Source organism: Microtus oregoni, unplaced genomic scaffold, assembly GCF_018167655.1.
Source record: "Microtus oregoni isolate MIOR12 unplaced genomic scaffold, Mior012 000053F_ref0000044, whole genome shotgun sequence".
NCBI lineage: Eukaryota > Metazoa > Chordata > Mammalia > Rodentia > Cricetidae > Microtus > Microtus oregoni.
Genome location: NW_024543829.1, coordinates 12,992,981 through 13,018,875, shown reverse-complemented (window position 1 = coordinate 13,018,875; position 25,895 = coordinate 12,992,981). Strand labels below are relative to the sequence as shown.

Sequence of the window (25,895 nt, the reverse complement as noted above, 5' to 3'; positions counted from 1 at the left end):
CAAAAGGGCAGTCTCTGTTTACAGAATGGTGCCACAACATGGGCCAAGTACATCCACATAAAACCTGAGAGATCTTGAGAAGGAATTCTAGGCACAAAAGAATAAGTGTTAAGCATGGCTTCTTGGTAGCAAAATTTTCTCAGGTGGGCTTTGTTTGCTAGAGGCAAGCAGAGGCATGATTCCTTAAGTTTCTGACTCAGCATTAGCATCAAAAACTGCACAGTTCCTTTAAGAGCCAGTTCCTGGTTTGTGCTGGTCCTGTTATGAAACAATTAAATGGGTTTTGTTAGTAGTGTGCTACTAGCTGCTTAATGGTAACATAGATTCACTGTGTCCCTGGAGCCAAGGCGGTGAGCATGGCTCACAGAGCTGGTGGTGAACATACCTCTCTGCCATGTTTGACTGGGCAGGGCCAAAAGACAAAGCAGCCTTAGTCCTAACCATGCTGCTTAGCATTTGAGGAAGCACTCCTAGTCAGAAAATGATTACAGATACACAATAAAGAGAGATTTGGACAAAAATAAATTCTGAATGAGTCACAGTGTGTTTAAAAATGTACACAGGTTTGGGAGAGAGAGGAAAAAGAATATATACAATTATAAAAAATTAAATGGTTTTAAAAAATAGAACATAGTCTTTAAAGAGACAGTAAAAGTAATATAAAAGAGTACAGACATCATAGAGTAAAGGAATAAAGAAAGATAAGCTACATAAAGATGAAAAATACACAGAGTCTGGATTATGCATATTATTGTGTTTTCTTTTAATTTCTTGACTTCAGAGAGACATTTGGTCCTGGGGGCTGCTAAGTTAAATCATCATAAAGGTATCTTGTCTTCAAAATTTGGGTCTAAGGATATGCTGCTTTGGAAAAGAGGTTCTGCTTTTGTTTCCACACAAGATGAGAACCTGTGTATTTCTTTCAGGCTAATGTGGTTTGATGGAACAAGACGCGCTCAAATATCTCCACAAAGCATAATAATATATACTTCACCCCAAACCGGCAGGAAGCAGTTTGGAGAAAACTGCACAAATCCCAAAGTGATTGTTTATAAATGCTTATTTTCACTTAAAAGGGTTGCTTATAAATGTTTAATGGTCACAGTCAATTTATAAAAAAATAAGGGGGATATGATATAGAGATGAATACTTTGCATTGTTGTTGATCTTGGTCTATTGATGCAAATTTAAGGTCAATTTTGTTATATGCATTTCTCTTCTTGTTTAAGGTATTATGTTTAGATAGCTCATTTAAAAATGTAATGCATAATTAAAAATTGCAGATTAATAGATAGTCATTTATAAAACCAAACTTATTGTCATGTTAGTTAGGTTTTCTAGATATATAGAGAGATATATTTCACAAGGTTGTTATAAAAATTCTTTATCTTGAGTAAGTTTCTTTGTTGTTTATTATTAATGATTCTGATTTTCTGAGAATTTTGTTTTTTAGAAAGATGTCTAGTTTATTTTTAATCCTTGAAAAACAATCAAATAATAGTTCATATTCTATTGTTCACATAGACATAAGTTAAATAGTTTCTAGTCTTACCTTCATGGCAAGATGTTGACCTCATTGTCCACTAATAGTCCCCTTCCTTTTCATTGCCGCTTTCACCAACCATCTGTCTGGCTGTCAGGCTATCGGGCTATGGTCCAAATGACTTTAAAGCTAATAGGGCTTTTAGTTATGGAACAAATTATCTATGGATTTATAAATATCTAGCTTGTTACATTGTTCTACTTTTGAGCCTTACATTTCAAGTACTTTTTTGTGCTTAATTTGAAGGAAATTATTACAAAACACTCAGTGCTTTGTTTTCTGAGAAGTTCTTAGAACAGGACATTCATCCTCAGGCTGAAGTGTGACTGTATTTTTAGCCCTAAAAGAATTGATTAAACACCCATTTCTGACTATATCTGGTCTGAATAAAAAGTAGCTGGTGGTATCCCATCCCACAAGATGTATAAACTCCATGTAATCTCTACAAATAGTGTTTCCTGGCTATAAAAATAATATTTAGCTTCAAATGTAAAGCTTCAAAAAATAAAACATCACCAGGACAATAATATGACATGAAATCCTGACTGTGTCCAGAGGTGACAGTGCTGGCCCTGTTGTGCATATACACTTTATTATCTTCTATGTTTGTTCATATTCATTTATAATGTAGTGTGAACTTGCCCATATCTTTAATAAGATCAAAGTATGATTGTCCAGAACTTGAACTTGAATCCAAATCCAATCATTGACAATGTGCTATCAGCTCCTTTAACTTCTAAATTCTGTTCTGTGTTCTGAAAAATGGAGACATCTGTGTCTACCTTGTGATCATAGAAAATGAGAGGACCAAAAAGTGCTTGGCTCGGAGCGGTTCACTTATGAGTCCTCCATTGTTGGGTCCTGATGTGATGGCTAGTCTTTTCTCAGTGTATGATGCTGTGAGCTGTGCACAGTCCATGCTCTCACGTTCACTGCCGCTTTTTATGAGGCTTCAAGTCTCATTGCAGTCAGGACCAGAGCCAGACTCTCCCACTGGAGGTTGCCTAATGCAGAAACTGTCCTGTTTACATCTGGAGCTCGAGGCTTATCTCCTTAGTGCCTCCCACCTGCATCTATCTGGTCTCCTACAAGAATGTCTTGCATTTATTTGCATGGGGATGGCACTTTTCTCGTGTGCCCACCACACCTACCTAGTGTTGGTGGCAGTGAAAAGTTGATAGCTGACATGCATGCGACCTCATAGATGGGTCTTGTTTCTGAATCTGGCAACTGAGCAACGACAGAAGTTCCTGTGATTGTGCTCTGAATCCTTTAACCAAGATACTGAAGTCTGGATTTGGAGCTGTGCTGACTAGTTTGTATTATGTCAACTTAACACAAGCTGGAGTCACTGGAAAGGAGGGAGCCTCAGCTGAGAAAAATACCTCAATAAGATCGGGCTATATATAGGCAGGCCTTGGGCATTTTCTTAATTAGTGATTGATGGGGGGAACCATTATTGGTGGGACCACTTCCAGTCAGCTGGTCCTGTTGTCTATAAGAAAGCAGGCTGTCTGGTATACCAGGATGAGCAAACAGGTAAACAGCAGTATGCCTCTATGGCCTCTGATCAGCGCCTGCCTCCAGGTTCCTGCTTTGTTTGAGCTACTGTTCTGGCTTCCTCCAATGATGGACACAATATGGCAGTGTAATGCAAATACACCCTTTCCTTTCCAACTTGCTTTTTTGGTCATGGTGTTTCATCAAAGCAATAGAAACCTTAGCAAAGACAAGTTGGTACCAGGATTGTGGGGTATTTCTGTGACAGACATGACCGTGTTGTTTTGGGGAGGGTTGTTGAAGAACTTTGGAACTCTGTGAAAAACAAAAAAATCAATGCTTGGTGAGCTGCTCTATAGGAGATTGGAAGCAGAATGTTGAGAAAAATGCAGATGATAGGGACCTGGCTTGTGAAATTTTAGAGGAAAGTTTATAGACTCTGTCAAGTCCATTTGTTATTTGAACCAAGATTCTGTGGTTCTTGTTAGTGGGGGCTGAAGAATCAACAGTGATACCAGATACAAGAAACCAGAACTACTAAAGTGAAACCTTTGATTTGCTGGAACTCTTGATTCTGCTCACCTGGAGCTGAGAAAGCAGTGGTGATACGGGTTCAACAGTGTTTGTCTTTTTCCATCTTGGTGATGTCATAGGGTGTCACTGTATTCCCCTCCATAAGTTATATATTTACTGAAAATGTAGGTAAAATCAAGATAATTTTAAGTCTTTAGAAAACTTTTTAAACTTGATGGGTTTTTAAACTTTGAACTTTAAGTACCACGTCAAGAACTAGAAATTCAAACAAGCACATCCTGGAAAATCCTTTCACGGTATTTAAAGAGACTTGTATGCGAATATTTGTAGCACCACTGTTTGTAAAAATCAGAAGTCATTATCACAGGAGAGTAACACATAAAACAGAAAACAGTGAAAATGGGTGAACTAGGGTTATATACAGCAGCATAAATAAGACAATGCTTAATTTTAAAGTAAGTTCATGGGTTATAGGTATAGTATCATAACATTTATATTAAGATTAAAAATATGCAAATAAGATGATATATATTTATATATGATAAACATTTTAATATTTATATTTTTAAAACTTCATTTAAAGAAAACAAACGTATCAGAAAAAGGACGAGAAAAGTAAAGCATCACAGATTTGTGTCCTATTGATGCATGTTTAAGGAAAAACTCAGAAATAATGATGGTAAAATACAGAATTTGAGGGCTGTAAAGTATATTCTATGCTGTTATTTCTTTTATGATTAACACATCATGAGCCTATAAAATGTAAAAACATGGAAAGGGGTATTAACACGTTACTGCTATCAAAAAGAGTTCTTGCACTAAGGGAGAAACAATGTTTAACATCCCTCTTATCCGTGGCTCCCTGTAGCTTTGGCCAGAGAAAATGCATATCAGCTTGTCATATAGAAGCCTTCGACAAAATATAACACTCCTTCATGATAAAGGTCTTAGAAAAAACCCAAACCCTGAAAGACAAATATAATATGTACTCACTCATAAGGGGCTTTTAGACATAAAGCAAAGAGAAACCAGTCTACAGTTCACAACCCCAGAGAACCTAGACAACAAAGAGCACCATAAGAGAGACATACATGGATCTAATCTACATGGGAAGTAGAAAAAGACAAGATCTCCTGAGTAAATTGGAAGCAGCGGATCATGGAGGAGGGTAGAAAGGGAAAGGGGAGGAAGAGAGAGGAATGGAGAAATAGCTCAATAAAAACAACAACAAAACGAAGCATATGGACATTCTTTTTCAACCTGCACAGTGGCTGGGCTTCATTCTTTCCACCAACGTTGTCCGCTTTCTGATACTACTGCCTCACGAAACTCTTCTTCATGAAGGAAACATAACCATAGTCTCCCTAAGATTCAATTTTGAAATCATTACTCTAGAATGTATAGGATAAGTTTTAGATAGCACACTATGAATCTATTGTGAGGCTTGAAGGACTCAACCCTCAAAGAAGAGCATACCTACAGTGACCCTGGTCAAAACTGGGACTTGGTGATGCAAGGATAGCAGAATCAATTATCTCTAGGTCGATTGAAAGAAGCTTTCTCCATAAATGAAGTAGAGACCAGTTGAGAAAGATGCTTAACATTAACCTTTGGCTTCTAAACTCATATGCACACACATTCACACCTACCTACACACATACACACACAACCCTGAACTATAGCATTATCTGTATGATATCTTTTCTAGCAGTACATGAACATTTTCTTACTCAAAAATAATTTACATAGATTATAAAAATGTAAGGATTGTTTCATGTCATAGGGAAAGTCTAATTAGGCATATAAATTTTGCGGTTCATTAAGAATTAATCAAAATGATATTGTACATAATGTGCCTATTTTCAGATGTAGGATAGAAAAAAGAATTTACAAGGAAACATGAAAGGTACTGACACATTTTACTGATATGGCATATTATGCAAATATTTATGAGATGAATTATAATACAAAGTAAAATTTCTCTATACTATAGTCATTTTAATAAGTGAACTCTATTTCAAGATCATTTAATCCCATGTTCTAATCTTGATAAGCAATTTAAAACAATTTGCTGACTTGTTGATTTAAGCTTTCGAATAATATACCAAGGGCAACTAATTTGTGGAGCATATAAAGATGTTTATCCAAATGTGTTTCTGGTTAGTATGTGGAAATATTTAGTGAATAGATCCAATGCTTATGCTTTTTTACTTAACATAAATCAGAGTTTCCCATGAGTGACAAAAAAAATCAGAGGAAGTGGAGACTGAGTGGAACTTGAATATAAACCAAATGTCTCTTTATAGGCTTTATTTAGAAATCCACATTAGTGGCTCTGATAGTTGGAATATTAACTTAATAACTTTCCTTCTTGGTAGATTATCATTTTGATATGTGACTTTGTATTCCTATAAAACAATTCTCTTTGGAGTTCCCGAACCAAAATATTGCATTTTTACCAAATGAATTTTTCACGTTTAAGAAAATGAATTTATTTGTTATATATTTTCCTATGCTTATTTCCCTGTTCATCCCTCTTCTCCCAAACAAAAGCAGTTTCAGAACTTCTTAGAAATTTGCCTGCTTCCCAATTATTTGGTACCCACACTGGGGTGTAATGCCACAGAAAGGGTGTTCTCCAGTCGTTCTTCTTTAATTGCATTTGAGTTCATGTGAATTTTAAAAAGATTAAAAGCACCTTCAGAAAAGATATTTAGTAAACAGAACATTATTAACTTACAGAGCTATTTGTGTTGTCTCAGTGCAGAATAGAGACCTTTACTTTTGACAGCAAAGTTGTGAGTCTTGCTTGAAGAATCAAACAGTGCAGCTGGGAAGTAAATTCTTACTCTCAGGTTATTTTGAGCAGTTAAGTGTAAACACAAAACTTGATAAAGGTTGTTGAATTAGGGAAAGTTGGAGCGCCAATAGTAGCTTTTTAGGTGATAAGTTCTTGAAAGCAGGGCAGAGTCATCACAGTTACCTGTAAGACCCTTCTGGTTCCTGTAGTACCATGCGGGGAGGAAAGGGTTTTGCTGCTACCTGGACAGCTAAGAGACAAATGAGAGGCTGATGTTAGAAGTGCTGAGTCCTGTGAAACTTTCTTCCCTCAAGCTTAGCTGGCATTCAGATTCCTCATCATAGGTTATTTCCACTCTGTAGGAGAAATTAATTTCTTGTTTTAAAGAAAAGTGCAAATGTTTGGTATCTTTCTGGCAGCAACATGTGCCCTTCTGTAGAGTGGGAAGCTCCTTCTCTGGCTTTGGTCCCATGGGGTTAAGTCAGAAGGATGTGGCTCTGGATTTCTTTTTGTAAATTTCCTACTCAGTGGCCCAGGTACTTTTCCCCCAGCAACAATATGAAAAAGTCTAAACACTGTAGCAGGAAGGGTTCTAGTATCTACTTATAATCTAAGTGTATACTTCATCATTTTCAATTTGAGCCTCAATTGTATCTCAACCATTCTTTTATGTAGTATTTGGTATTTCTAGTGGGAAACGGAAATCAAGCTTGATTGAATTGAGACTTGGAAAATACTAGATGTTAGTGCCCATATCATCAGCAAACTCTGGTTCTGTTTACAGTGACAGTCTTTGCGAGATATAGAGAGCAGCACTTGTTTAGGTGACTACAATAAGTATGACATTTCTTCATGTGAGTCTTTGTCTTATTTAAAATATTTGAATATATCCCCTGAGTGGACATTATTAAATTCTAAAAGAAATAAGGAAAGGGCAGGCAGGGCGGAGCCAGTAGAACACTCAGCACTGATTACTACTATCTAGTATTTAGTGCTGTGCTGATTTCTAAGAAATTACCAGGTAAACCAGGACCTGAGTTATCTAAAGGAGAGATGGGTAGAAAAGGCTAAGAGTATATCTCCCTGATACTGAAACCTCTAATAGCCCTCCACATATCAAATACCAGAGAATATGTAGCACACCATTCTAGAAAATTCTCTGGCATATGACAAGGGCCCTAGGCAGTGTGGAGTCTGTAGGGAACTGGCTTTATATTTTCACATTGGGGGCAGGACATGTTTTTTTCAGGGATTGTATGCACCTTCTCTGGATTCTTCAGCATTGGGATGCACTCCTTTGTGCAATGTGTGATTTAATTATGTCTCTGATCTAATTTATGTTACTTCAGGCGAAGAAATGAGTTGTGCTTATTTTTTTTAAATTTCCTTTAGGACTTATCCAACTATTGAGGACTTCTTGAATGAATAACATAATTTTAGATTTTATTCTATTCATTTACCTAAGGCAATGCTGATACCAGAAAACCCAATTTCAGAGAAGTTAGGATTTAATTTTTTTAATGGACAGAAAAATCAATCAATTGGTTTCCTTAAGGTCTATTTTTTCCTGTGTCTGTGGAATGTGAGACTACAGGGCTCTTTATCACCAAGAATGTGATTATTGATGCTGTGAAGGCAACCAAGTACATCTATGTTTCAAATTGTTTTGGAAACAACATGCCTTCCACTAGAAGAGTCAAAAACTGGGAAGTCAAAGGCTTCTGGCACAAAGCCAGGAGGGCTCTCAAAGTTAGAAAAGTTGAGGGAAGCAATCAATGATCTTGGAAACATTAGTTATAATTACCAAAGATTAATATATTGATCTGACTCCAGATGCTTGCATTTCCCCCAAATCATACCCTTACGCACATACTATGTCAATAAATGACTTTTGAGCCATCATTTGTTTTTTAATTCAGTGGATTTGTATCGAATACCTGCTATATGCAAGCCAGGGTACAGGTGACTCAGACGGGAGTGATGATCTGTGCTGCAGTCCAGGTCTATGTTGTTTGCGGTGTGTGCCGCCTTCACAGGCCATGTTGATGCTTTTGGTATGTGATGTCACTGGGAGGTCATGTTGGTGTTCATGGTCCATATTGCCCTGCTCCCCACGGAGACCATAGTGATGTCCATGATCTGTGCAGTCAACAGAGATCATGTGGATATTTGTGTTCTGTGCTTCCACTGGAAACCATGTGGAAGTCCATGATCCATGCTGCTGCTGGATTCTATGGGCAAGGATGTTTCTTTTGAAGGGGTATTGATGATTACAGGCTCATACATGAGAATTAAAGACATTGAAAGCTTCTGTGACAACCTCCCCCACCACCCTAAAAAGAAACTGTACAGATAAGAAGCTACTGAAGAGAGTAATTACAAATTGTGATAAAGATGCTGAAGTGTAACTCTTCACAGTTGATAGCTTCTGGTTCACATATGCGGAGTGGGGGAGGGGAGCTCAGTTATCTTTAAGAGACTGGCCACTGGAAGTTTGACTGGGCTCCAATGAGTATATGGGCAACACACACATACATACACATGTATAGGTGTGGAAGACAGCAAAGCACAGGCACACATACACATTAATTTGTTGCTCCCTGCTCTTGGCTATGAATGAATAGAACTGTCTGTGTCAAGTTTCTGCTTCCTTGAGTTCCATGCATTCATGAACAGTAAAGTGGAGTTGTTTTTCTCAGGGTAATTTTTTTTTATCATAGCAATAGGAAAAGAAATGGACACATCCCCTCTCTTGGTAATGATTATATTATTCTCTATGAGCTCCACCTTTAAAGAGTATATATGTAAATGATATTATGTAGTGTTTCTTTCTGCAAGTAGCTCTCTTAATGATCTTCAGTTTTATTCATGTTGGCTCAAATGTCAAGAAATCCTCCTTTTTCAAGTGTAGGCATACCACATGGTTTAATGCATTTATGTGATTGGCATTCATCCCATTCCCATGTCTTGCTTACTGTGAACAGAGCAATAGTTCACATGGGCATGAAGAGTCTGTTGACACATGATTTTATATCCCCAGAATATACTGAGATGTAGAATTTCTGAATCCTGAACCTTATGGAAGTTCTTTATTTTTGTTGTTGTTGTTGAAAAATCTCAGGAGAAAACTTCCTGAACAGAACACCAGTAGCACCCTCTCTGAGACAGACAAGTAAAAAATGGGACCTGTTGAAGCTGAAAAGCTTCTGTAAGACAAAGGACACTGTCAATAAGACTGTACGCTTACAGAGGAGAAAAATATCCTCACCAACCCCACATCTGGTGGAGGGCAGATCTTCAAAATATATAAAGAACTCAAAAAGCTAAATATCAAAATACCAAATAATCCAATTAAAAATGGGGTACACATCTAATCAGAGAATTTTCAATATAAGAATCTCAAATGGCTGAAAGACATTTAAGGAATTGCTCAACATCCTTAGTCATCAGGGAAATACAAATCCGAACAACTCTGAGATACCATCTTACACTTATCAGAATAGCTAAGATCAAAGATACAGATAACAACTTCCATTGAAGAGGATGTAGAGTAAGGGGAACACCCCTCCACTGCTGGTGGGAGTACAAACTTGTACAGCCACTTCGGAATTCAGTATGGTGGTTTCTCAGAAAATTGGGAATCAATCTACCTCAAAACCCAGCTGTACCAATTTTGGGCATATATCCAAAGGATATTCAATCATACCATAAGGACATGTGCTCAACTATGTTCTTGATGGGGGTCATTACAGGGTTAGGGAGAAACCTAATAAAAGGGAAAATCCCAAGAACCCACAAGGATGACCCCAATTAACTCCTAGCAATAGTGGAGAAGGTGCCTGAATTGGCCATCTACTAAAAGCAGGTGACTTCCCTAATTGCTATCAGAGATACTCTATCCAGTAACTAATGGAAGCAGAGGCAGAAATCCACAGACAAACACTGAACTGGGCTCCAAGAGTCTTGCAGAAGAAAGGGAAGAGAGATTGTATGTGCTAGGGGGTTCAGAATGAGGGAACCCGCAGAGACAGGTGACCTGAGCTTGAGGGATCTTATGGACACTGGATGAACAGTTAGCGAGCCTGCATGGGACTGACACCCTCTGCATGTATGTGACAATCCTGTAGCTTGGTCTCTTAGCAAGGCTTCTAACAATGAGAGCAGGACCTCTCCCTGGCTCTTAGCTGACTTTTGGTAACTTGTTCTCCATGCTGGATTTCTGGCCCCTCCTTGAGTTATGGGGAGAAGCTTGGTCCTGCCCCAACTTGATGTGCCAGGCTTTGTGCAAGCCCATGGGAGGTCTACCCATTTCTAAATGGAGACGGAGGAGGAATGGGCGGAGTAGGGGGTAGGTGGGAAAGGGGAGGGCACAGGAGGAGAAACTGATTGGTATATAAAGCAAATAAAATTTATTAAATAAATTTATAAAAATAAAATAAATGCTATTTTAATAAAATTAAAAAGAAAAAAAATCATGTACCTGAAGTAATTAACTGGAAGACACAGATGGCTTCAGTAGCAGTGGGAAACTGTGTGTTACAAGAAGAACAAATAAGTTTTGTACTTTGAGGGAACTCTGGCTTTTCTTCTTTCTTTTTCCTTTTGTGTACAATGCTTTTGAGGTTTCATTTATACATGATAAATAATAAAGTAAATAAAAAAAGAAAAATCTTGATACTGCTTTCATAATGACTCTACTAGATCACCTTCCCTCAAAATATTCAAGGGTTCATTTTTTCTACATTCTCTGTGATGTAAATTCTAATTATTCTTCTTTTATTGAAAATCAAGTTTTCCATACAATGTACTCTGATTATGCGTTTCTGTTTCCACAACCCCTTCCAGTTTCTTTCTACTTCCAAAAAATAATAATAACATAAAATAAAACAAAAGAGTCTAAGAAAAAGCACAAGAAACACATGTAGATACAGAGACACACACATTGGCACATACAGAAATTCCTTTAATAACAAAACAACCCCTCCCAAACCCAACAAAACAGAACCGAAAAGTTCCTAACATTATGAGACCAAGACTCTCCAGAAGTGCCTATGAGTACATCTGCTGCTGGGTCTGTGGCTTCTCTTAAGAGTGGTGTGTCTATTCAGTGAGACTTTGTGGAAGAAAACTAACTTCTCCGTTGAGTAGCTATCAACTGGAGATGGCTTCTGGATTAAGGCCTGTGTCTGCATCCCCTTTCAGAGAAGGACCCCGTCTGTCTCAGACCCAGGCAGACTTTGTGCACGCTGCCAGTCTCTGTGTTAGCTGCATGGCAGGGTCTCTGCCTTTTCTTTAAACTTTATTATTCCTATTCATTCTTTCTTACTATATTTCAGCCTTCATGCTCTTCCTTCAGTAGTTCAGAAATCTTTCCTGTCTTGTAGGTAGTGAGGATGAGATCTCCTTTTCTCTGTTTATCGACCTCAGTTTCGACATCTCCCTGGAGAGGTATTCTCCATGCCCTAATCCACAGGCGACATCTACTTCCCTCATTTTTCAGTTACCCAGAAAACCCAAAATAATCGTCTTCCCCAAAGTTGAATTTTCTTTCTTTGTCACGTAAAATTCTAAATGCCTCTGTTGCGTGGTTTTAGTAATCCAAAATCTACCTCGTGGTCTAAGGTTAAATGACCAGGAAAGAATAAAGACATATCACCTTCTCAAGTGTGTAAGTCACATGTAGCTACAGAGTTGCTCCACACACCTTTACAAATAATAAATAGGATTTCCAAGATGTAAAGACTTCACTAGAGGTGGAAGAGAAAACTGTTATGGAACTGACAGCACTGAACAATGCTGTCCTGATATCTTCTACTCGTACTGCTAATGGTATGTTCTTTGTTATGAGCCACACAATGATTTTCTTCCAGGGAATTTGTGCCTGGTGGCTGGCTTGTTTTCTTATGATTTTTTTTATGATGGCGACTGAATTTTGTGCCTGATTATGCTTTATTTTCCAGGCAGTTCACAGGTGAGTTTATTGTCCTATACAACAGTTCCACAAACTTTATAACATGTATTTTTTCCATAATAGTAACTATAGCATTATTTTTATTTTACTGTACCCTTTGTCTCTCATTTACTTTAGTGTGTTTGTCTGAGACTTCTTAAAGGTTTTAAGTCTGAAAACAAGTAAGGAAGATACAAGTATAAATAAATACTTTCTATTAATGAAGGTAATAAGTGACTATATTATGGGGCTACCTAAAGATCAAAAACCTTAGTGTAAGGAAACTGTTTAGGACTGTGTCTCCTGTACCATCAAACCCACATAAATATTAGTTTTATTATTATTATTAAATATTTACTGAGATGACTGAAGATACAGCCTGTTAAGTATTATTTTTAAGTTATGCTGAGTGAAAAAAAAAATGATGAGAATGTCTAATTAAGGACCACACAGTAACAATTCATTCTAGGTTTGAATATTGTAATCTATATAGCAACCAATAAATAATATTTCCCTGGGTAAGATAATATTATTGCAAAGCATATTGGTCATAGAGCTTTGAAACCATGGGGTATAGGTACTATTTATGCATCTTGGAACTGGAATGTGTGGATGACTAAACAAAAGAGGATTTGATCACCAGAGCGGTTACAACTCTTGCCCAATTTGATGGATAGAGATAAAGGATCTCCATCTGAGTTTGAATCATAAAACTGCAAATAATCTGACAGTGAAATAGATCAATTTCAGTTTTCGTATCTCTCTATTTACTGATAGGTCAGCAATGATATCCACTAAGGCATGTCTACAATAATTATATCTGCTATTATTACATTTATGAAAAACCTTTTAAGTAAACAACTACCTTTACCTCCTAGACTTTTTATTGAGGATATACAGACGTGATACTTTTCCCTTTTAAATATTTGGAAAACCTACCCTACAATATGATGAAAAATGTGCCGATGTTTTGGATTTTGCTTTTTTATCATAAGATTGTATAGATAGTGATTTCAAAATATGGTCTAGGGATAAAATCAGGCCACACTGGTTCCTGGGAACTCTGGACACTGGCAGACCCAGCACCCTTAGGTTTCCACTACTATAGAGTCTGTGTTTGTGTTTCTGGTAAGGATTAATACATTATTAATGTTGTTGAGTTAATGCCTGGTTTTCATTAATTGGCACCTCATCAGAAGCTCAGCAGAAACTTCCTATTCTCTTTGTGGAATTCAGTTGCTAGGGATAATGGTCTGAGAGGCCCTTTTCCCTGCCAAATTGGATCCTGAGCAATATGGGGAATTTAATTAAACACAAATATACTGAATTCAGAATATGGAAAAGTTTTGTGTCACATATTGTGGTGGTATAGAGACATCCCCATGTGGTCATCTGCTGTTTGCTACCCAGGATCTACTTCTTACATCTGGGAATGTACTTTTGCCTGCTCCCCACCATTGCTTTAGGTAGGATTGTCTCTTAACCAAGTCCAGGCATGGATGCGGTTTGCTTGACTTAAGGTGATCAGCACAGCCAATCTCTTTGGCCAAAGTGTTAGATTTACCCCTAGTTCTTGAACAGATCTGTTGGCTGGAGCTCCAGGAAGCTTCTTCCAGCTTTACTGTGGAAGCTGCCACAAAGATCCTTCTCTCTTCGGGTAGCATGAGAAGAATGGGAGGACCTGAGCACCACCAGACACTAAAGATGACGGTGTCACTAGAAAGGGCAGTACCAGGAACAGAATGCCTAAAGTCAGTCTAACCACTGGCCATAAAAGCGAAAACATCCCCAAACACCTCAAATATGTTTTCTATCATTTGCAAACATGCAAACAGATAATATGTGATACTTAGATATTACTGTCATTCGAGAGTATTTATCCATTTCTATAATACAAAATCACCTAGAAATTTAAAATATATCATGGAAGCATAGTTGAATAGTGACAAGTATTTTCTGGAGTCATCCTGACCTGGACTTAAAAGCAAACATTACCACTTTCCAATCTGCAAAGATCCTTAAACTTTTGCCGACCTGTTTTCTTGCCTATTAAATGAGCAGAATGTCTTTCCTCCTTTTTGCTGTCTCCATCTTTTGTAATGGGTTGTCTCATTTACAAGGTATAGATAATGCCCTTGTCATGTCTATGGTATTAGCATTTAATTATAGCTAAATTAACACAGTAGTTAAATTTGAATTTGTATACCTCAGGTCAAAGGATTTTATAAAATGGCATCTAGGGAATTGTTATATAAGACTCTCATATTTATATCATCTTTACAGTGCTGAATCTCCTTTATGTGTTAAACTTCATTAATATGAATCATGATGCTAAATAGGTTTCCTGTGGTTTGAGGCTGAAGCTCTGTTTTAGTACAGACTTTTTCATACAGTTTTACTTGCCTGAAGAAAGCACAGGACACTCAAAAGCTTAAAATGTAGTTAAATAAAAAGCCCATTTTGGAAGACCAAGTTGTCGTAGCTATTTTGTTTCTCTGACATAACGCTGTAGTAACATTATTTTCAACCTGCTACAAACACAAATACAATAGTGCCTGTCACTTTTGCCCTTGGTTTGTGACTATGAAATTCAGAGGAAAACTGCATTTGGAGATGAAGTACTGAATCCTATTGAAAGTGCACAGAATTTTTTTTAACAGTATGACACAGCTACTTATTTCTGTTAGAATGATGTCTCACTGCTTAGCTAACAGAGGTTTCCAGGTCTATGTTTTATAATATGTAGAGCCTATCTGCTCTTTAGATTCTTTATCATGTGAGGCTACATATTTTAGATCACTGATGCTTGCTAAATTCCTTAGATATTTTTGTTTTCTGCTACTCAGTGCCAAGCATTCTACCACTTTGTTGTGTATTGAGAGGAAGGACACAGTTCTCTAATTTTCACTGAACTATCTTTCCTAGCTATCAATGCATTCATCTGTAGATGAGTCTTTTTTTTTTTTTTTTGGACCACCAGTCCTAAATCATAACATGAAGACTTATTAAGTATGAAAGCTTGGCCTTAGCTTAGGCTTGTTCCCAACTAGCTTTTGAAACTTAAATTATCCCATTTATATTAATCTATGTTCTGCCACGTAGCTCATTACCTTTCTTCAGTACTTTACATCAACTTCCTCTGTATCAAGTTCGTGAATCTCCTGCACCCCAGATTCTTCCCAGAGTTCCAGTCTCTGCCCCAAAGTCCTGCCTATCCTTTTCTCAGCTGCTGGTGTGTCAAGACAGCTCTCAGCACGCACAGGCAACAGTTGCCTCTCTACAGATGATGATGATTTACTTTGCTATTGAACTTTGATGCAGCTGACTGAGTCCATCCTCTCCAACAAGGTTGATGACTCAGGTTTCATTTGAATCAGATCTGAGTGGTGGGCTTAGAGAGGACTGGTCAATGATGGGCCAGATAACCTCTTACTCCATTCAGAGTTGCTTTTAACCCCTTGTTCTTCCAACTTTCTCTCAAACAAATAGTTAAGTCTTCCTTTAAAATATTTTCAAAGAAGCTGTTTTCTTTCTCTTCCTGAGGATGAGAATGGAGTTCCATAAATACCTTGGTTATTGTCAAATATTATAGTGTCCCACTATTTAGTTGTGTATTAGTTGTAAATGTAGTAGCGTAGTACTAATGCAAAATGTGCATCCTTTTACACATTTTTAACTCTCTTTTATTCTTTATCTGAGAATGTCCTGTAAGAAATGTTCAAGCAACTGTACCTGTTCCAAGTCCTCTTAGTTTCTTATATGAAACTAAATAAATTCCCCCTGTCAGATTTTGAGAAGTTTTAATTTATATTTTCAATTATCTGGCACACAGTATTCTGAAATTTATTCTTAACTCTCACTTCTGTATTCTATATTCCTAAGTATAGAATCTTCCTTTGTATTTAATGTCCAGGATAAAATCCTGACTTTGTAGAAGTACTATCGCTTGTTAATTTGAATATTTAAGTCTTGTTCTTCCTGGTAAAGTATGTTATAAAATCATATAGTTTGTAAACAAAAAGACATCCCCAGAAAGGATTGCTTTTGTCTGCCTTGCTAAAAGTTTCAGGTTTCTTACCCCATAAGGGTGAACACTGACTTCGGAAAAACAATCATTTTTCTGTTTTCCATGACTATGATCTCAGGAAAGGTCACCCATTCCAGGGACCTACTTAACTTGGATGGTCACCCAATATAGGAGCTCACATAGTAAGAGTAAGAAACTGGCCTTCTCTTTGAGTAGGGTTGGTTGGACTGTTTCCTGTTTATGGGTAAGTCTTCTGAAATCAGAACCAATTTTGTAAAACAAACTACATTGAATAATTTTCCTTGAGGCCTAGAGACATAGTTTTCTGTCTGTAGTCTTTTGGTATAATGGTGGAAACCATTATAAAACACTATTGTCTTTTTTTTTTTAAAAAAAAAAAAACTGTCCTTGGGAGGAAGCATTCAGAAGAAACAGAGAACTGGTCGGTCAGTGTCCATTTCCTCATAGGGCAGATGGCACCAGCCAGTGCTGCTGAGGTCAGCATTCTGCTTTGCAGGGAAACTGCCGAAACAGTCACAGACAGGGGAAATGGCTTGGAAATTTTGAATTGGAAAATAAAGCATGCAAAAAAAATGAACCTGAGAATTTTTGTAATTTTTACAGTAAATAAGAGAGTTACTCTGAGTATTTTTGTCTTCATTTCCATTAATGACCATGATCCCTTTCATCATTCCTAACAGTCTGATGAGTCTTGCCCTAGAGCTGTGGTTCTCAACTGTGAGTTGCGACCCCTTTGAGGGGCCTGTACAATTCTTTCGCAGGAGTCACCTAAGACCATCAGAAAACATAGATGTTTACAGTATGATTCATAACAGTAGCAACATTTCAGTTATGAAACAGCAACAAAAAAACTTTATTATTGAGGGGTTCACCACAACATGAGGGAATGTGTGAAAGTGTTGGAGCGTTAGGAAGGTTCAGAACCAGTGCCCTAGAGTAAAGTTCCTGTCCACATCTTCTATCGCCAACCCAGGCCTTAATGTATGTAACAACCCCCAAAGTATTAGCAAGAGCCTGAAAAGTAACTGATGACAACTCTGGCAGACCTATTTAGATTTTTTCCTTTTTATTTTTCTTAAAATTGAAATTCCAAGATTTTATTTTCATATATTTTACATTTATTATAGAACATAGCAATTCAGTTAGCGGAAAGTATATGACCCAAGGATGCAAATGACCCAAAATTCAAATTTCAGCTTTAATACCAACTTGTTACATAAACTTAGCTCTCTACACTTCAGTGTCCTCATAAAAACTACTCTGTAGAGTTGTGAGCATTAGAATAACCATTATGTACTTAAATACAGACATTAGTATTAGCACTTACTCTGAACTACAGAAATACGAAAGGTCCTTGGAAAAATAGAATTTTTGAAAGTGATACAGCAGGGCCATTATATTTTTGTTTCAGTTTTTTAGTTTTTATATACACATATATGTGTGTCATATATATGTATGAGTCCTATTGTACATTTGCAGAACATTAATGACAAAAACAGACAAAAACTTTACCTCCCATGTATCTTATATTATCACAATTAGATTCTGTTGAGGGCTGTGACAAAATTAAGGATGCTAAGTGGACTAAGAAGTTGAAAATAGGATTCAGTTATGAGTATAAATTTCATGGCAGGCCTTACTGTTGACATTGCAGTGTTCTTAGAGGCTTTTGTGAACAAGCTTGTAGGATGGGAGGGTGGGGAGACGAGAGACAAGAGCTGTTGATCATAGCACAGCATGAGTATTTTCCTTGGTGTAGCATGAAGGGTTAAGTTTTCCAGATGGCCTCACTTTACTTCATTTAATTTGAGAAAACATTTTCCCACGATGTGTGATGTTATGTACATACCCTGCCTTTCCAAATGTGGCTGCTGGTTACTGTCACCTGATCTGTGACCTCTGGAGCAGGTCACAGTCATGGCTCACATTTGTTATCAGACTGTCATTAGCAAGTCCCTTGGGGTCAGCAGCAATTCTCTCAGCTCTTTTAATGACTTAAGCTGTAGCAACTGAGAGTCCTACCCCCATGTGGCTGTTTAAATGTAAATATACATCAATTATCATTAAATGACATTAAGAATTTAGTTTCTCTGTCACAATGGTTGTATTCTGAGTGTTCAGTAGCCATGTATGGTTGATGGCTAAGGTGTCAACTCTGGGGTAGAACATCTATGTCACTACAGGAAATTCTCCTAGTGTTTGTTATTTTCAATGTTTCTGTCTCTGATTATTATTATTATTCTTTTTTCCCACGGCTGTACTATCAGCTTTAGATATTTCTTGTCTTTTTGATTTGTTTCAATGCTAGCTGTAGAATTCTATGTAAAGGAAGAAACTTATGCAAGTGTTCTTAGCTCTAGAATATGAGTCCTTATACCTGAAATTTATATTTATATTCAGACTGCCCCAGAGTGTCTTTGCCAAGTTATTGATTTGCAGATGTGTCCTGGGTGAATGGTATGAGAATGGATTTCTGGGTGACTGTGGAAGGACTATCAAATTTTGTAGGTCAAGTTAGAATTGTATCTTATTTGGAGTAGTAAAAATCAAGGAGCATACATTGACCAACTATGTTCACATACTACCAGGCACTGTTAGTGCCCCCAAAATGAACATGGTGACAAATTCCAAGGGGATCATCTTTGGGTAGTAGAGAGAGTTCCCAAAAGAGTCTCATTTGTCTCTCACACTGCTATACCTAGGGTGCCCTGAAAGTCTGGAGGGAGCTTAATGCATACTTAGGCTTTACTAGCTGGGAGTGAGAAGATAGAGCAGAAAGTATAAGGCCTGTTAAAGCAGTGATTTTTAACAGGATCCTGGTAGATAAGTGGTTTGTTTTGACAATGAAGTCGGGAGAATGGAGTCCATAAGACATGATGGACAAGAGTATGAATAAAGACATCATGGACAAAATTAGCAAAGAAAGAGAGTGAGAACATTAAGGCAGTACTTACTAATGTAGTCTAAAATAAAAGCAAACATATCTATAGAGGTTGGAATGACAGGCTGAAAGGTGAATCTTCAAAGCAGGATTTCAGAAGTAGGATAGGAGCAAAGTGGCACCACTGTGGACAACTCTGACCTCTCAGAAGTTAATGTAATCAGAACTGGAAACTGTGGAGTTTTGAATGAGCTGAGCTGGAGGCTGAGATGTCAGTAGTAGTGAAAAGTGTTGGGAAGGCACGGTTTATAAAAGTCTACAATACAGGTAATCAAGACCTGACATGAGAGCGTGTAACACGGTGAGACAGGAGACACGGGCTCAACCAGTGTTGATTTCTAAGAAAAAATATTGTCAGTGTTTGAATATTGATTGGATGATGGAATGAAGCAGACAAATGAATCAGAGAGGACTCTGCTTTCAGGGAAATATTTTCATTCAGACTCTTCTTCCAAGGCTGCAGGGCTGTACTTTGACCTGTGGTTGTTATAGATGATTTATATTTGCCTTTGGGCTGTCAGTTTTGCTTTATGGTCCTTGAAGTCTTCATTCTGTCATGTATCAAAGGAATTTGAAATATACACTGTAGTGAAGAAATGCCCTTCTATTAGTTAAATTTTGAAAATTTGTAAATTTAACTTCATTTCTAGTAGTTTTAATCCAGATACCAATTACTCCTTTGTTTGGACATCATGTTAGATTGATTCAGTGAACCTTTAATTAATGAAGAAAGGCTGAAAGTCATCAGCAAAATTACTGTTCAGTATTAACATTGACATTGGTAAAATTTCAAGGTAACTCTAGGTTTCAGAATCTCAAAATTTGCCTTCCTAAATCCACATTCATATTGCAATGCATATGTGGAAAACTGATGATTCCCTTCCTTTTGTAATTGTATATTGCTTCTTTTTCATTGTAAATTAAGGTAAAGGATTTTCCAAATGGTGGCTACCATTATAATGGCATCTTTAAAACGTACAAAATAAAATTACTCCTCCCAAAAAACCCAGTACCCTAATTTTCTAGTTTGTAATATTAAGAAAATATAACAGATATATGCTTATTGTTTCAGATTTTGCTAATATATTTAATAATTGCATGGCTAAAACCACAGAATAATAGACATCAGGGACTGAGAATGTGGCTCAGCATTTGAGTGTTTGCCTAGCATAGGCAAGGCTTTCAAATTCAGCATATACAAAAATCAAAACCAGAATATGTCTTATAGTTAGATTTATCTATGCTTTGTGTGTATGTATGTGGGCATGTGTATGTCTGAATATGTGTGTATGAGTATTTGAGTATGTGAATGTGTGTGTGCATGTATATATATATTGTGTGTATGTGCTTGTATGTATGTGCAAATGTGTTTGTATGTGTGTGTATGTGTATGAGTATATGTGTGTGTGCATACATGAGTATGTGTGTGTGTGTGGATTTGTTTGCATGAATTCTTGGAAGACAGAAATCCTCCTTTAGTCAGAAAGGTGTGGTGATATGGGAAAGTGGCATGAGGAAGTGGGCACATCAACCAGAACAGAAGGATTTGAGGGCATTTATACATGTTCTGCATTTTTTATTTGAAGAATAGTAGTATATTTTTGGTGATGAATTTTCACAAGTTGAGAAGCACAGGAAGCTTCCACATCTTCTTGTAGTGTTTCTACCGAAAGAGGAAAAGAAAACAAGCTGACTTTTTATTTTTCTCAGGAGAAGACATTGTTTATTGAAAGTTGGATTTATAAAAAAACATTGTCTTCTAAGAGTGTTCTTCCCAGGCTGCTACTCTTTGCTGCCACCGAGAGTTGTTTAGTAACATCTGAAAATAGCTTTTTGAATGACTAACTGAATATGTGTTTTATTAACAGGAAGATTTCTGAAATCAATTTTAAAAATAAATGATGTCTTCTAATGAAATACATGATTTCATGAGAAAGGGGTAAAGGTATCTTTCCAAGCAATTTGTGACTTAATGCTAGCTGGTGGAGTGAGCTGAAAAACCTTGAGTCATATGTTAGATTATTTTGAATATATTGTCTTTGTCTTGGGCAGATGACTAACTCTGCAGTCTCGCTCACATGGTAACTAGCTTTCAAACTTCAATCTTCTCCACTCAGTTTGCCAGATGTAGCCAACAGAACATGTGTGACCTCTTGTGTGCCAGTTCCTCCTAGCTGATGGGAAAGCATAAGTGAATGGTTTGACTTTTATTTCTAGGCATTACAGCAGAAGTACTGGTAGTGACCTCTTTTGATGAACTCCAGAGAAGAGCATCAGAGGCAAAAGGGAAGATAGTTGTTTACAACCAGCCTTACACCAGCTACAGGATCACAGTGCAGTACCGTACACAGGGAGCTGTGGAAGCTGCCAAGGTGGGGGCTGTGGCATCCCTCATCCGATCGGTAGCATCCTTTTCCATCTACAGGTGAGTTGTGTTGTTTACTTGAGTTATTTTCAAAAATTAGTTTTCTATGAACAAAAACACATTATGAAATAAAAGCAAACCATCCAAATATGAATACTTATGGCACATGGAAACTCCTTCCAGTTCCACATTTGGTAATTTGATTGCTATATCTTCTGTTGAGTGAGGTTTCTGTCCTGCCCGGTTCCCACAGTTGTTAAGTCCCAAAGAAATCACACAGAGATCTGCTTTAATTATAAACTGATTGGCCCATTAACTCAGGCTTCTTATTGACTCATAACTTACATTAGCTCATAATTCTTGTCTGTGTTAGCCACTGGCTTGGTACCTTTTTCGGTGAGGCAGTCACATCTTGCTTGCTCTGTGTCTTGGCTTCCTGTCTGTCTGGGTGACAACTACAGACTGACTCTTTCCTCTTCCCAGAATTCTCCATATTTCATTGCCCCGTCTCTACTTCCTGCCTGGTTACCCTGCCAATACTTCCTGCTTGGGTACAGGTCAATCAGCGTTTATTTAAAATACAAGTGACAGGGTACAGACTATTGTCCCACAGCAATCTTTGGTCCTTTGGGATTCCAGGCATCATTTATGAATTCCTCTGAAAAGTTTCCACACTGAAAATGATCCTGTAACATTCTTTCTACAATTAACATATTATGCATTTCATTGGAGGGAGAACTGAGTTCATGTCTGTGTTTCATCCAAGATTCCTAATGACCAGGCTGTTTTCCATATTGCCACAGAAGTAAAATAAAAACAGAATGCATGACATGTTAAGGAATGTCTGTTGTATCATAGAAAGAGCTTGGGGACTACAGGACCTTTCTGGATAACTATGTGACTGGGTTATATGTTTATTTACCATGTAATTTTCCTGTACAGACAAGTGAATGACTATAGGTACATAAAATGATTTTTAAGACTAAATGAAGTAAACTTATGAAAAAGGCTTGTTTATCTGTAGATGTCTATATAAATAAATGTTGGACTAGAAGGCTGTGCTCTCTGGAACCCTGTTGAGGTAATGGCACAGTATTTATTTATTTTGTGTTACTTTAGAAATATTTTGTGTGTATGAGTGTTTGCTTGTGTGTCTTTATTTTGGGACTGGAATTGTGGATGGTTGTGATCTATATTGTGAGTCCTGGGAACTTAACCCTTGTCATTTACAAGACCAGGGAATGTTCTTAAGCAGTGAGCTCCTACTTTTAATTTTTAAGAGGTATATTTCTGACACCCACCCCCAGGTTTTTGTTATGTGTCCAATCTGGACTTGAACCATTAAACTCAAATGATTCTCCTGAGCTAGTCTCCTGAGTAAGTAAAACTGCCAGTATGTAATAACTGTCCCAGGCCAAGGTGCTTCATTGAATCTTAGCCCTAGAAATAAATTCAGTATTGCAATGGATAAAAGCTCTAAACGCTGACATGAGTCTATTTGCCCTAGATTAATAGCTGTATATGGTGGTCATATACTGAATAAATAAAATAAGATATTTTAGAAAAGCAGATTAAAGAAGCACCTTGTTAATATAGCCTGGTCTGTGTTGTCAAGAAATGCAAAAGTAATTACAAATAAAGTTTATCCTGGTCCTGGAACTGAACTTTCTGTTTCTATTATAAAGAAAAACTGTATTCTTCATATCTGCTATTTGGAGCTGGGGACACAGCTGGCTGGCCTTAATTAGTTCTCTTCACCCCCTAAAATGAAACCAGCAGCTGGGATGTGCAGCCAGAACAGTTGTTCAGAGTGCAAAGTGAAGGATGGGGGCTGTTTTTATTTTATGGGAATAAGAGGCTTTCCCTGGGGAGCAAGAGAGTACAGGGTAAGGATCACCCACTAGCATTGCTTGAGTGAAGTCCGAGTTACACCATGTCACAACACTAAACATAATGGCCTTTGTAGAGTCTTCAACGGTTTTGAGACTGGTCCCATTTGGATGGTTAATCTTCCCAGGAGAGTTTAAAAACGGCTAGCTTACTTCCCACACTACCTCAGCTACTCCTTGGAACACCACACTCAGCAAGCTGTGGTCATTCACCATGATTTCACTGGTCATGAGGCATAAATTATGGAATGCGTATGAAACTGGAGCTTAGCCAGGAATCTTTATTTTAGAACTACAATCATAAGACTCATACATTCCCAGATGACTTAATGTGCAGCCATCCCCCAGGGCTCATTGACCTATTTTTTATTTATTTATTTTCATTTCGTTTTTTTTTTTAAAAAAAAAATTTTGCCTCAGAATAATAAAGACATCTGGAAACCAAGGTTACATGCTGGAAGTGAGAATTGCCCAGCATGGGCCCTCAGGATGTTAGCCTCTAAAGCTTAGGGTCAGCAACTTTTACTGTGTAAAAGCAACATTTTCTTCACGTCTCTAGACCTGGAGTGATTATAGCTTTTCATGAGCTTTTATAGTCAACATTTCCCTGGTCTCTTAATGCTATAACTCCATTTGGGCAACATAATGGATTAATATTGGCCATGACATACCGTATCTCTGAGCGCCTTCACACATGTCATGTGGCTTATTGTTCCATCAACCTGAAGGACCATGCAGATGGTGTGTTATTTTTCCCATTTCTAGGTAGGAAAGTAAACATCTAGAGAATTGGATACATTAGCATATTGAATTCTTTCATCCTGAAAAGTAAAAATCAAGATAAAGCAAAATCTCTTTGTTCTCTCGTAGGTTGTTTTAAAAACCAGGTTTCTGTAAGGCATGTTTTGTATTTCTGTGGTTGTTCATCCTTCATTCCCCACAGATACTTTAGTGTGTCTTTTATGAGTACTGAGAAGGAACTTGTTAAAGTCACAAATAGCTCCCAATTTATCAAATAGATTTGAGTTTTAGGACTTCTTTTTCAAATATACTTTTCCCTCTGTCCCTCTCCCACAATGTCCTTCCCTCTTCATATGTCCCCTTTCCTCCGATGACCCTCCCTCCTCCATCCCTTTCTCTCCCTATATTCCTCTCTACTCCCATTTTCTTCCTCCCCATCATTCTTCTCCCTACGTCCCTCCCTCTTCCTGTGCCCCTCCCCCTTTGTCGCTCCCTCTTCCTATATCCTGTCCCCCATGTCCCTCCCTCCTCCATCCCTTCTTTTCTCCGTATTCCTCTGTTCCTCTGTTTTCTCTTTCCCCCTTCCATTCTGTCTATGTCTCTCCCTCTCCCTATGTCCTTCTCTCCTCCATGTCCCTCTTTTCTACTGTCTCTTTCTCTCCCTGTGCCCTTCCCTCTCCTTTCACTCTATCTCTTTGGCGGTTGACTAAGAATGTTCTACCTAACTGTTCTCCAGTAATTCTCTATAAATATTCTGCTATGACCTCAAGGCTCATGTATTCACCTATATGTTGATTCTTCTCTTGGGTGTTCTAGGTTGATGGCAATTTTAGTGTTTGTAAAAACCAAACTCTTTACCTCTTTCTGTTGCATTTTCTCAGTAAAAAAACTTCTGTCCTGCACATCACATAGCCCTATAGCCCTTAGCTGTACTTTTCTTTTTCTTTGCCCTCATTTCTCGTAGTCAACAAATCTCTTAGCTTCTGCCCAGTGTCAAGCCTTTCAGCAGATGCAAATAGTACTGCCCCACTTCCCAGAATCTCTCTAGAACTTTCTATATTTCTAGTCACATATGCCTGCATCTGTTTCTCTGCTTCCTTCCATTCTCTGTCTCTCTGTCACACTTTGTCTTTCATTGTTCAGGCCTTTCTTCTGGGGAGCATTCTCTGGTTTTCAGTCATAGTCCTGGTGATCTGCATCTTTTTCATACATCATCCTGTATTCCCTTGGTATCCACTGTGCCGGTGGCAGTTTTGGTGCAGGCTTTGATAGCAGAGACTACTGCTAACAAACAGCTTTATATTTCAGTCACTTAGCAGCTACTTTTTTTCATCTGTGGCTCTAAAGCTTTTAGATTTGATTATTCTGCATGAAGCTGAACAAAAACCTGATAGAAAGCTGACAGCCCAGAGGGAGGATTTTTCATGGTTATTCTTATGTATGCCTAGATGCAGCATATCACCTCCACTCAAATTCTATTGGTCAGCATGCTAATACATGGAAGCTAAGAAATCTGGTGTATCTTTATGTCCAAGGAAAATGAATTTGCTGAAAAACCTTTCAGTTTGCCCAATTGCCTGATTA

General features: G+C 37.7%; 1 protein-coding gene across 5 annotated transcripts in view; it reads left to right on the top strand.

The window, feature by feature from the left end:
* The window catches only part of Cpq (carboxypeptidase Q), a 357,049-nt gene that overhangs the window by 70,068 nt on the left and 261,086 nt on the right, over window positions 1-25,895 (top strand). For all 5 annotated transcript variants that reach the window (XM_041637438.1, XM_041637441.1, XM_041637437.1 and 2 more), the window contains one exon: window positions 21,534-21,741. In XM_041637438.1, the coding sequence (XP_041493372.1) occupies window positions 21,534-21,741 (208 nt within the window). The remainder of the gene's footprint in view (window positions 1-21,533; window positions 21,742-25,895) is intronic.